At 38.9% G+C, this 13,187-nt stretch overlaps 1 protein-coding gene across 1 annotated transcript; it reads right to left on the reverse strand.

The window, feature by feature from the left end:
- Positions 1 to 6,943: 6,943 nt before the first annotated feature.
- cyp7a1 (cytochrome P450, family 7, subfamily A, polypeptide 1) lies at positions 6,944 to 12,781 on the reverse strand. Its single transcript, XM_072363626.1, has 8 exons — positions 12,197 to 12,781; positions 10,688 to 10,928; positions 10,377 to 10,586; positions 10,015 to 10,209; positions 9,692 to 9,891; positions 8,138 to 8,268; positions 7,806 to 7,984; positions 6,944 to 7,700 (listed from the first exon to the last, which is right to left on the reverse strand). Exons 1-8 carry the CDS (start codon positions 12,277 to 12,279, stop codon positions 7,398 to 7,400), a joined length of 1,542 nt encoding a protein of 513 aa, XP_072219727.1. The 5' UTR covers positions 12,280 to 12,781; the 3' UTR covers positions 6,944 to 7,397.
- Positions 12,782 to 13,187: the final 406 nt, after the last annotated feature.

The raw sequence follows: 13,187 nt of genomic DNA on the forward strand, positions 1-13,187 counted from the left end.
CCTTGCCTCCCCGCCATGCATTATTTTCAACATGGCTGGGTAGAGTATCATGTATTTAGTCCCAATGTCCCGCAGATGTTTCTTCACCACCTCAAATCCTTTTTGTTTGTGCAGAACCGCGGCTGACAGATCCTGAAAAAACATGATGGTGGGTTCCTGGTACTTCACGGTCCCGCTGCGTCTTGCGTCTTCCGTCTTCCAACACCCTCTGTCTGTCGACGAAGTTGTTAAATCTGATCAGGACAGGTCGTGGTCGCTGGTTCGGTCCTGGCTTTGGAGCTAGGGTGCGGTGCGCTCTTTCAATTTTAACGCGGACGGCTTTTGTCTCCATCTGGAGCAGGTCGGGTAACCAGCTCTCAAAAAACTTTGTTGGGTTACTTCCCTCCACGTCTTCTCGTAGAGCAATAACACGGACATTTTTCCTACTTCCTCTGTTCTCGAGGTTTGTCGATATGCTCGGCCATGCTTTGTATTTAGTTTTCCAGCACCTGAACCCGCGTATCCACCGTCTCACAGGTGTGTTCAGCCGCAGCAATCCTATTCTCTCCCTTGGTGGCTTTCTGCTCGATCTCTTTCAGCTGCTGGCCGTGGGCCTGTACAGTTTGGGATAATGGCCCCAGTTTTTCTTCAATCACCCTGGTTATGTTTGCCGTTATTTCCTGAAATAGTTAGGTGAAAAGTAGGGTTAAGGACAAACTTGTTGTCAGCTTGTATCGGTTGTTGCTCTTCCTCTGCTGGGGGAGAGTTAGGCATGCTAGTATCAGCTTCTGGTCTGCTCGTCTTGGACTGGTTTCTGTTTTCCTTTGGTGGCATCTTTTGCCCTGTGGTCTCAAAAAATACTTGGCAATACTCATATTAAAGTACACAACTTGAAAGTTGTTGGGAACAGTGAGTTGGGTGGAGTTTTGTATGAAATATCGATGCAGTGGTGCGGAGCTCCGAAAAAGTCAACTGCTCTCTATGCCACCATCTTGAATCTTCAGTCAGCAGTTTTAAATAAGATTCTAAGTCGCCTGCTCTGGCCCCTGGAATACATTTGACTATGGTTGCTGGTGTCGCTAATGCCACATTTCTGACTATAGAGTTGCCAATTACCAGGGTTTTGTCCTCAGCAGGTGTCTCGCTGAGTGGGGAAAATCTATTTAAAACGTGGACAGGTTGATGGTGAACCACGGGCTTGACTTTAGGACTATGACACCTCTTACTGATAGTCAACCAGCTGTGAAAGGCAACCTACCAGCACTACTAGGCAGAAATAGACTGGAAGAATGGAAGGAATTTCTCCAAGTCAAGGCAGAAGGAGATGTTACTGATCCAGAAGTGGCAGTAATCCTACAGAGGTTCAAGCGGATATTTGAGGAAGGCCCCAGCACCATCCGTGAGACAACACAGTTTTAATTTGCAGAAGAAGACTCTCTAAGTTGATGTAAAGTAAATGTTTTGTTTACAGTAGTAATGCTAATTGCAGTATTTTTTGAGTACATCTTACTTTGCATCCATCGAGCCTTTAGCCAGCTATATGTGTTATCCTTATGGTGTAAACAATTTATGTTGATGACATTGCCGCCAAAGTCAAATCTGACATTGCAAAATGACATTGAGATCAAAGCCAGATGAACATCTGCTCAACCTGGATAGCATGTAGTGTTCTGGAAACTACTGGTGGAAGAGAAGTATCCCAATCTCAGAAGATGTGCCTTGAACCTGAAAGCTTTTTTTGGATCCACTTATGTCTGTGAGTCTGCTTTCTTGCACATGAAAATCATCAAGTTCAAGTACAGATCAACAATGACTGATGACCACCTTGTGGCCTGCCTATGCTTTACAACCAGCTCCTACACTCCTGACTACTAGAAGCTATCCTCTTTCTCCCAGTGCCAGTTCTCCCACTAGGGTAGGAAGTGATTTCCTGCTGATCTATGTGCCCTAAATTGCCCCTCTGGGACAAATAACGTTTTTTTAATTGAATTGAATTGAATCTTTTCAAACTTAATTCAATTCAATTAAATTTTATTTATATAGCGCCAGATTACAACAATTGTCATCTCAAGGCACTTAAGTAATATAGTCCAATTCAAGCCGATTGGAATTCAATTCATTGTAATCATAATCCAATTAATTCATATAGAGCCAATTCAAAAAATTAATATCCTAGCTAAGGAAACCAACAGATTGCACCGAAACTTGTCTTCAGTCCAATCTCCCGTCCTGAGTGTGCCTGTGGCGACTGTGGAAAGGAACGACTCCCTTTTAACAGGAAGAAACCTCTGGCAGAACCAGACTCAGGAAGGGTGGCCATCCGCCTCGACCAGCTGGGGTTTGAGAAGACAGAAAAGAGGGAAAAGAGGGGGGAAAAACACCATAACGCCATTCAAAGGATATCTGTTGGAACAGGGAAACATAAGTTAATAACCACAATAATGTCACATGTACATAAAATCAATTGTGAAATTAAACAGGGGGAAAAAGAGAGCAAAGTGAGGAAAGGTGTGACAGATGAGGTCCCCCAGCAGTCTAAGCCTATAGCAGCTTAACTATGGGATGTTTCAGGATTACCTGAGCCATCCCTAACTATAAGCTTTATCGAAAAGGAAAGTTTTAAGCCTAATCTTAAAAGTGGAAAGGGTGTCTGCTTCCCGGACATTTACTGGCAGCTTATTCCACAAGGGGCCTGATAACTGAAGGCTCTACCTCCCATTCTACTTTTAGAAACTCTGGGAACAACAAGTAAACCTGCAGTTTGGGAGCAAAGTGCTCTGTTAGGAAAATACCTTACAATTAAATCTTTAAGATATGATGGAGCTCGGTCATTAAGAGCTTTATATGTGAGAAGAAGAATCTTAAATTCTATTCTGAATTTAACAGGGAGCCAATGAAGAGAAGCTAAAACTGGAGAAACATGATCTCTCCTGTTAGTTCTCATCACAACTCTGGCTGCAGCATTTTGGATCAGCTGGAGGCTTTTCAGAGAATATGTGGGACAGCCCAATAATAAGGAATTACAGTAGTCCAATCTTGAAGTAACAAATGCATGAACTAGTTTCTCTGCATCACCCTGAGACAGGATGTTCCTGATTTTAGCAATATTACGAAGATGAAAGAAGGCAGTGCTAGAAAACCAGTTTTATATGTGCGTCAAATGATAAATTCTGGTCAAAAATAACTCCAAGGTTCCTCACTGTAGAACTAGAAGCCAAGGAAATGCCATCTAGAGTAACTATATAACTAGACAATTTCTCCCTGAAGCACTCAGGTCCAAAGAGAACAACTTCAGTTTTGTCTGAATTTAAAAGCAGACAGTTCTGAGTCATCCAGGTCTTTATGTCTTTAAGACAGGCTTGTAGTCTGACCAACCTGTTGGTTTCATCTGGTTTCATAGATAAGTACAGCTGAGTATCATCAGCATAACAATGGAAATTTATGCCATGCTGTCTGATAATGTTACCTAATGGAAGCATGTACAAAGTAAAAAGAATTGGCCCAAGCACAGAACCCAGAGGAACTCCATGACTTACTCCAACGTGTGAGGAAGATTCTTCATTTACAAGAACAAACTGGAATCTATCAGATAAATATGACTTAAACCAGCCTAATGCAGTTCTTTTAATCCCAATAACATGTTCAAGTCTCTGTAACAGAATGCTGTGATCGATCGTATCAAATGCAGCACTGAGATCCAACAGGACAAGCACAGAAACAAGTCCGCTATCAGAAGCTAACAGGAGATCATTGGTAACTTTCACCAGTGCTGTTTCTGTGCTATGATGCACTCTGAATCCTGACTGAAACTCTTCAAACAGATTATTTCTATGTAAATGATCACAAAGTTGAACTGCAACTATTTTTTCAAGAACTTTAGACAAAAAAGGGAGATTGGATATAGGTCGATAATTAGCCAACACTTCTGAATCAAGAGTAGGTTTTTTAAGTAAAGGTTTAATTACAGCAACCTTAAAAGTCTGAGGTACATATCCTATCAACAAAGACCGATTGATCAAATCCAATATGGAAGTGTCAATTAAGGGGAAAACCTCCTTGAACAGTCTGGTTGGGATTGGGTCTAACATACAAGTTGATGGTTTAGAAGAGACTATTGCTGTTGTTAGCTCAGAAAGATCAACTGGACAGAAGCTGTCTAAATACAATTCAGGTTCGAAAGATACTTCTAAAGCTGCTCTACTTGATGATACATCAGTGATAATAGTGGGAAGGATTCCAATAATCTTCTCTCTGATAGAAACAATTTTATTGATGAAGAATCTCATGAAATCATCACTGCTGAGAGTTAAAGGAATACATGGCTCAACAGAGCTCGGACTCTTTGTCAGCCTGGCAACAGTGCTGAAAAGAAACCTGGGATTATTCTTATTCTCTTCTATCAATAATGAATAATAAGCAGTTCTAGCTTTACGAAGTGCTTTCTTATACGTTATTAAACTATCTTTCCAGACTAATTGAGACTCTTCTGCCACTGTCTCTCCAGCTTTCTTGCAGTCTGCTTTAAGGCAGCTGTGAATTATACCAAGGAGCCAACCTCTTCTGACTGATTACCTTCCTGTTCAGAGGGGCAACGTTGTCCAGTGTTGTACGCATTGAAGCTATAGTGCTGTCAACAAGAGAGTCAAGTTCTACTGGAGTAAAGTTTAGGTAGCCGTCCTCTGTCATATCTGCACATGGCAGTGAAGAAAAGGATGATGAAATCAACTCGTTAAATCTGGTTACAGCATTCTCTGATAGACACCTTCTATATGTAGAATTCTTCTCAGAAACCGTGTAGTCAAGTAATGTAAATTCAAAAGTTATTAAAAAATGGTCAGACAAGACAGGGTTATGAGGGAACACTGTTAACTGTTCACTCTCAATGCCATAAGTCAGCACAAGGTCAAGGGTATGATTAAGGCAGTGAGTAGGTCTGTGAACACTTTGAGAAAATCCAATAGAGTCTAATATAGAATTAAAGTTAATATTTAGGCTGTCATTTTCAACATCTACATGAATATTAAAGTCACCCACTACAATGACTTTATCTGTACTCAGCACTAACTGGGATAAAAACTCTGAGAATTCAGACAGAAACTCAGAATAAGGGCCAGGTGGACGATACACAACAACAAACACAAGAGGTTTTTGTGATTTCCACTTTGGGTGGGAAAAACTGAGAATCAGAGATTCAAAAGAGCTAAAACTAATCTTGGGTCTAGGACTGATTAGTAACCCTGATCTGAAGATAGCTGCCACTCCTCCTCCTCTGTCTGTGGTTGGAGGAACGTGAACATTTAAATAGTCAGAGGGAGTTGATTCATTAAAGCTAACATGATCCTCCTGCTGCAGCCAGGTTTCTGTAAAACAAAATATATCAATATGATGATCACAAATCAAATCATTCACTAACAGAGACTTCGAAGGGAGAGATCTAATATTCAGCAAACCACATTTAATAGTTTGATGTTTTTGTTCAGTTAAAGTTTTTGTTTTAAATTTTTTTTGCACAAGAGGATTTGCTCCTTTTGTGTTTTTTGATTGAGGGGGGGGGGCAGCATCAGGTGGGAAACCGCAGAGAAGTGTGTAAGACTACAATTTAGAAATCTATCTGTTTTGTATCTGGTTTATTTTTCTGTTTGGTTCATATTAAGGTCAGTTATGGTTATTGCTCATCACGCAGATTTGTGTGTGTATGTGTGTTTGAGAGAGGGAGAGTTTGTGATGTGGTGTGTAGTGGTTGTGTGACGACAAGAAAAACTGTTGTGAGGTGAGCTATAGGCTGGAAACAATGGGTATGGGTTTACAATGTTGACACTGGACCGGTAGATCTCGGGAGGTTGGCTACTTGAAAATTAAATCTTGGGTCAAAAAAAGCTTGGCACCCCTGATGTAGAGTATTACATGTAAAGTATTGTAACAAAAATAAATGAATAAACAGAACTTAGGAAACAAGGGGAGCTTTACATTCAGAAATCTTCCCATGGCAAAGCAAATGTGTTTGGCATAAAACAGTATTCAGATAACAATTCTGCTACCATAATGCTGGAGAGGACAAAGAGGAAGAAAAAAAAAATAAGTAGAGTATTAAACATTGTTTTTTTTGTTTTTTTTAGATCTGGGTAAACTCACAAAAACAAGCTGATTAAAAGCTTTTCTCATTGCATGTAGTGGCAGGTTTATCATTAGTGTCCTGAAGACTTTCAACTTACTGGTCCAGTATACCCCTGTGTCCCAGAGGACAGGCATGTCCCCAGGACAACTCGATGGGATGGCATTATACTGTATCCTACAGACTGTTTCTGATTATCACAACTCCCAGGCTAGTTTACAACTTTTGACATGTCCATAATGTCAGCATCACAGAGTGGGACAGAGAAAAAGGCAAAAGATAAAAAAAGATAAAATCTCTTTTTGTCCATGTGTTGTTGCTGTCAGTTGCTGACATTTAGGTATGTAGCCCTTAGTTTCTGTAAAGAAAGTGTGACCGATGCTCATTTTATATATTTTTTTACAACTTACAATGTATAACCGGATGTAGTATTCCCACTAATGCCAAACTGTAGCCAATTTAAACCCATGTCTGCAGAGTCATTTGACATGGGACTGAATGCCAAGAAAACACTTTAACATTGAGCTCAAGAGCCAGATGTTTGCAGGTATTTATGGGATTTTTGGCCAGTGCGGTGCTTAAGTGAGCCCCAAGAAACTTTTTGGTTAAAAGATACTTAACAGACACTAATAACACATGTCTGTAGTGACATAAGTATTTAAAACTGCCAGATATCCACAGAAGCCAAAGTTGAAGACCGAAAGATGCTCTATAAATTATTAGTGTTTCCTTGTTCATTCCAAAGAATGCTGCCTTTGGCAAATTCATCTCTCAGGGTAAAGGTGCATAGGTGCCAAATCAGTTTAGATAAAACAGAATTTATGACCATGTTACACAGATGGAAGAGGAACATGTTTCACTGCAGAGTGCTGCTTATGACCACTATGTTAAACATTTGTGAAGTATTGAAAAGGTGAGGAAATATGGTAGGACCTATCAGTAGCTCAGAAACATAGAGGAGAATAGAATACTTGTAATTACCGATGCAGTGTACATGTACTGTTTAATTCTCTAGGTCTGTAATCCAGACCTTTACCTTGACAGCCATAATCCATCACAAAAAGTGAAAGGCAGTACATCAATAGATACACATCACTAGTACATCACTAGATACACAGAAGCTGTAGCTGTCTTTCAAGATTACAGCCATATGTACAATATTTTTTAGTGTCCTTAAAACAAAACTAACAATAAAACATAAAATCAAGTCTATTTACAAATACAGTCAGATAATCGTCATTAACAATGTTGGATTTACACTATGTACAATTTGTAGGTCAGTCATATTTCCCAGCAAACACCATGTCTAGTGGTTTGATTTAAGCTTGTACTTAAAGTCCACATCATAGGTAGGTTGGAGAATTCCAAGTCCTGCACGGGACTGGTCAAGAGGAGGAACTCTGATAGCAGGATCCAGTAATTCCAAATCAAAGTAGGACAACATCAGAGTCAGGAACTGCTTGATCTCATACACAGCAAAAAATCTTCCAGGGCATTTTGTGACTCCCGAACCAAAGGGCATGTAGAAGTAACGCAGGCGTCGGCCACAGCGATAAAAAGTGGTTTTCTCCTGACCTTTCTCATCCAGGAAACGATCAAATTTATACTCCTACAGGATGAAGAGGAGAGTTGGAGAGACAAAGACCAACACATATTATAGCAATATATAGATCTTTTCTTTCATTTAAAAAGTAATGATGTCATAGGCTCTTACATAGGGATCTTCATAGATTTCTGGATCGTAGTGAAGCATAGGTGGATATAGGGCTATTACATCATCTTTCCTGATGTGGTAAGCTTCTTGGTTGTCAAGGTGAAGCAGAAAGTCTTCCTTGGCAACACGCACATTCATGGAAGCGCTGGAAAGGCGCATGGCTTCTTTTATGATGCTATCTATTGAATGAAGGAAAACAGACAGAAACATATAACTTTAAATCATTCTTTACTGCATTTAAATGTATACTATTCCAGATCAACAATTTAACAATATTAGATGTTGCACAACTAAATTTTATTTAGTAATCAAAGTCAAACTATTTCTCTTACCCAAAACAGGCATGTTGTCCAGCTGGTCTCTTGTCAGATTCAGTGTAGGGTCACTGGGGTCAACTATTAAACCTGAATCCCCCAGAACTTTCTGGACTTCCTTTCTTGCCGCTTTCATAGCATCTGGACTCCTAAACACAGGTACAGTCTTATTAGCTGCTCCTCCCATTGATACCCCACAACTTGTCAAATGCATCCTATTGTGGGAGATAACATTTCAATGCAACAGCCCAAAAAGGCTATTTTCCTGAAAAATATTGAATATTATATGTGACGTAAAGGAGGTGTAAATTCACATGTATTTTGGCAGATTTCCGCTTTGTAAATACATCAGAAAATATAACTTTGGGCAAACCAACCAACTTTGGTTTAGCTCGTCTCATTGGACCATTTGTGAAAAAAGACTAGGGTCAGATGTAGTGAATAGGGTGCTGACATTGAAAGCTATCTATCCGACTTAAATTTCAACTGTTCCTAAAACTGTTTAATTTCTTCAGAAGTCTGTTTTGTGTGAGAATGACCTGTATCAACATAAGTCTCTCAAAATCACATTTGCACACAGTTCTGTTTCTAATAAACTACCTGAAAACATTCAACTAAACTTGCTTTTCTGTCTTCAGTAGTCCCGTATCAGCACCTACATCTGTTTTACATTAGACTTTTTAAAAGCTGAAAATATATATAATATACACTACAGTGTAGACCAGCAACTTAATATGGTAGACCAGCCGAGTCACACAGCAAAACATGAAACAACAACCTAGCAAGAAACTACTTCTACAGTAATGTCTTTCAGCTGAACATCGGGTTCATGTGTCCAACATGTTTTAGTTGTTTGGTTGAGGGGAGGAAGATGTCACAGAGTAATCCAAGTAAAGGACATTTTGAATGTTACATTATCACAGTGTCTATACAAACTGAAGCTGCGTGTTTTTTTTTTGCTTTTTTTTTTTACCTGTAACTGTGTTATTTTTAATGCGAAAACTTCCCAAACAGTGACTGAAACTGAAAATGGCCGCATTTCCCAGATTCGCTAAGAAGCTCTTAGCGCTAAGAGCTTCTATTATTAGGAGCGCTAACTTAGACCGCTCCTAAGAAGCTCTGGGAAATGCAGCCAATGACATTTCAAAGAAAAGTTTCTCTAAAGAAAATCAAACTGATGTCTATAGCTTGACAGTTAGGTATAGCTCCACGACCAAAATCCTCACATCTTCAAATGCAGACTTTGTTGCCAGTTAAATGTAATGCATGGTAATTTCATGAAATGCCTTCTGACTGTTAATTGTATATATGTGTAAAAGTTGCCATTGTTATTTATAAAACTGAGTACCATGGAAGTACTTGGACACCATGGCTCCTTCTTTTATTGTATCTCAAATTGTTGTAATTTGAGCAACAACATAGATATATTTATGATAATTTTTGATGAGTATATAGAACAGAAACAAACCAGATCGATTTCATGCAGGTAGAGCAGAACTGTGAATTAATCAACCAATGAATCTTTATTTCTAAAGCACTGTCATACAAAAATGAAGAGATCTACTACCATACCTGATCATATAAAACAGACTCCAGAAGGTAGCAGGCAGAGTGTTAGCCTGTGAGGCCCAGAGCAGAGCGACGTGGGTTCTGGCTTTGCTCACGTCATTGAAGGTAGATAAGGAATCATTCAGTATCATCCTCATAGAAATTAGATCAGACATGTTCTCCCTCTTGGACAACTTTTCAGCATGCATGGTCTTAGCAAGATTCTAAACAACAAAATGAAAATATAAATGCAAAGACTATACACAACCACAGACACTTACATTACTGAGAGAAATGATAGCACATGAGCAGCCCTTTTCTGATAATTAAAGGAAAACTCTACCAACCTCCCTGGCACAGTAGGCACTCTTGAAAACATGGATGGGCAGACCAGCCACAAGTGCTGGGAAAATTTTGTCAAATTCCTTGAAGTTCTCCAAAGCATTTAGCACCAAGGCTTTCTGTGCTGCCTGTCGAGCCTGACACTTGTCTTCGCCTAGCTCTTTACCAAAGAGAGTCAGATAACCAGACTCAAACATCACCTGGTGGACAGCATGAAAGACAGACCCTTGTAAGGACAGTTTGCAATGCCATTTTTATGCTCAAATCTCAGGTGGGCTCCATAAAAGCAAACCATGTTCAAACTTGAAAAAAGACTAAAGATGTGTTCATGTGTTAAATGCTTCCAAACTAAAGTCCTGTTGCTGACCTTGTAGCAAAATGCAAAGATGCCATCCACCTGCCAATGGTCCTTGCTGGGACTGAGAGTGTCTGAATTCAGCATGACATCTTGTAAGTGACCCATCATTGTTTCAATCAGAGAGGGCAAAGCTTCACCCTGAAGGGTCTTCAGAAAGGTTTGATGGAGGTTTTCTGTGGTGTGACCATGACGAGGGTCAAAGCTGTCATGGCCAAATGCCTTGAGAAAAAATAAGAAGAATGCTAAGGACCATTGGACCTACTGCTTGCACAAAGAAAATTGTCCTTACAGAACATCATACAAATTATATCCTTTTTTACCTTAACAGATGTAGCAAAGTGGAACTTCCTCCAATCAAGGTGTCTCCCTTGTCTGATGACTGAATGGTAAGAGAAGGGGTCACACAGAAAATGGATGTACTGGCCTGCAATCTTGCAGGTGAAAATATGTCCAGACTTCTTCTGGCGGCTACGGAGGAACTGAAGAGGATTGGACCCAAATTGTAGAGCACAACCCAGGTAGGGGATGAAACCATTTTCAACTGCAGGCTCACCAGGTTGTCTATGGTTATCAAAAGCAAGAGGCAGTGGATATTAAACTACCACTCATATTTGGTTTAATTGTTTTCTCCACTGGAGCACATTTGTTTGTTAGTGCTATTTGGCTACAGCCTAAGCAAATGTGGTTGTGATTCTCGTAAAACAGGCGATTACAAACCAGGGACTATATGATTGATTTCATTACAATATTGGTTAACAAGTTCCAGTGTATAGTGGTTTGTATTTTAATTAAATTAACATGATTCTGACATTTTAATAATAATTTTAAAAATCTTCTTTTTAAATGGTTACGCTCACAGCAACGGTGACATTTTCAGTTGTATCACATTTTTAGTAAATCATGACTTGATCAAATGCTATAGGCACTTAACTACTAACTCTCAAGAGCTTGGAGGTTCACCTTAAATGCTGAAACAATTTCAACTGCTAGATGCATCTTCACCCTACTGACTGAAGCTGATAACGCTTGAACCACTGATCCTTGTCAGTGACATCTATTCCCCTAAAGTTGAACAAAGGGTTTTGTTTTTTTTAATTGATTACCAGATTATTATTACTATTAATCCCTTCTTATAAACAACATAATTTATGATGACATTATGATTTTGTTTTTAGTATCTTCTCCAGTCTTGTCCATCTGATTATCAAGGCACCTTATCCTCTGTATTTTTTTTCTAATTACACATAGGCACTGAATAAACAACAGCAGCTAAGTAGTAACAGTACTTTTGTGAAACTATCTGTGAATCAACATCATTCCAAATACTATACTCATATCAGCATTTGTTCTATTAGCACACTATAATAAAAAAAAGTTAGATCACTCACACTGGCTTAGTTACATGAGCCTTCATGCATATTGTATGTAAACCTTTTAGACTAGTTTGTAACCAATTGTATGTCTAAGTGACAAGATTTTTATTTAATTTTGCTGAACACATTTAAAATCCGTTTTTTTAAGAGGACTTAAAACTGTCCTCTTAATTCCTCATGCAATGCAGAAACAGCAGAAACACAGTTTATAAAAACACTAAAGAGACCTAAATTAGACTAAATTAAAATCTTCAAAATTTAATTTTTCATTGTAAATATAAAAATTTTGCTTAATATTTATCAATATATGGTTTGAACAATTGTTTCTGTGTCTTCTGTAAGGCTTTAAAGGTAAAATGTATAGGGTGTATCAGATCAAAATGGGTTCAGCAAAATACACAAGCTACAAGTAAGATGCCTAATAGTACATCCTATATGTTTTTCATCCTGTCTTACCTGCGTCTTATCCCCAAAGCAAGCCATAGAAGCCAGCAGAATCCCACCACTACTCCCCAGATCAAAGCAATGCTGATCATCATGGTGATGATGATGGGGATGAAGAGAGGAAGATCCACAACAGAAGGTATCTATCAGCTAGCGATGTTCCACACAGATTATACTGTTAGGCACTGTGATTAACCAATAGATGATTGCTTAATCAAAGTCAGTGATTCCAGAGAAAGTATGCATACAAGTTCATGTCCTGGGCTCTTGAAATCTTCCAACACAGAAATAATGACTGTAAAGTGGAGCTGCCTGTCACAGCAACAATGTGTCAGGAACCTGTATGCATGCGTCACTGAGCAGTTTCAGTTGTGTGTGTCAACAGGCAGCATGTGGCAGGTTTTATATACCTCTTTGTTGTTAAGGGTGGACCCAAGGGTGGATTCAGAGGAATGGTGATATCTCTGAAGCCAGCCTCAGCCAGGTCCAAAACAAATCATAAGAGTAACAAATTCAGTTAAAAAAAATACTTCTTGTTCAGCTTGCATTGACTTCCTATATGCAGGCAAATCTTGAAAACTGTATTTATCTTTGGCATTTGATTCAAGTAAAAACAAATTACACGTTCTTATGATGATGATTTATAAAAAAATGTTTATATGGGAACAAAGTTAAAGAAAATATTTAATCAAAAGATCATGATTACATGTAGAAAAATACTGATCTACATTTGAGATGTTTTTTGGAATATTTTTTTCAAAATGAAAATTTTTTTGATATTTCATTAGAATACACAAAATAAGTGACATAGGCTGTTATCTAACTGTGATCTCTCTAGGAAATTGAATTCCATGCATACTGTGTGTGCATGAGATGGCCTTGACCAGAGTCCATGGACACTGTTACCTGAAACACTGTATTCTGATAGTGGAGCAGAGTTGGCAAATAGATTCAAGGTCCCTCCTGTGCTCATGTTGTGCTTGTGTTGAAGTGTGTTTAAGCT

The sequence above is a fragment of the Leuresthes tenuis genome, unplaced genomic scaffold (genome assembly GCF_036924035.1).
Source record: "Leuresthes tenuis unplaced genomic scaffold, fLeuTen1.0.hap1 SCAF_14, whole genome shotgun sequence".
NCBI classification, from domain to species: domain Eukaryota; kingdom Metazoa; phylum Chordata; class Actinopteri; order Atheriniformes; family Atherinopsidae; genus Leuresthes; species Leuresthes tenuis.

Coding starts and splice junctions, on each gene's coding strand:
- cyp7a1 (XM_072363626.1), bottom strand. CDS start 12,279: ATGATGATCAGCATTGCTTTGATCTGGGGAGTAGTGGTGGGATTCTGC. Junction 10,929..12,196: donor GCTTTGGGGATAAGACGCAG/GTAAGACAGGAT, acceptor TGATAACCATAG/ACAACCTGGTGAGCCTGCAG. Junction 8,269..9,691: donor AGTCTGTTTTATATGATCAG/GTATGGTAGTAG, acceptor ACCTGTGTTTAG/GAGTCCAGATGCTATGAAAG.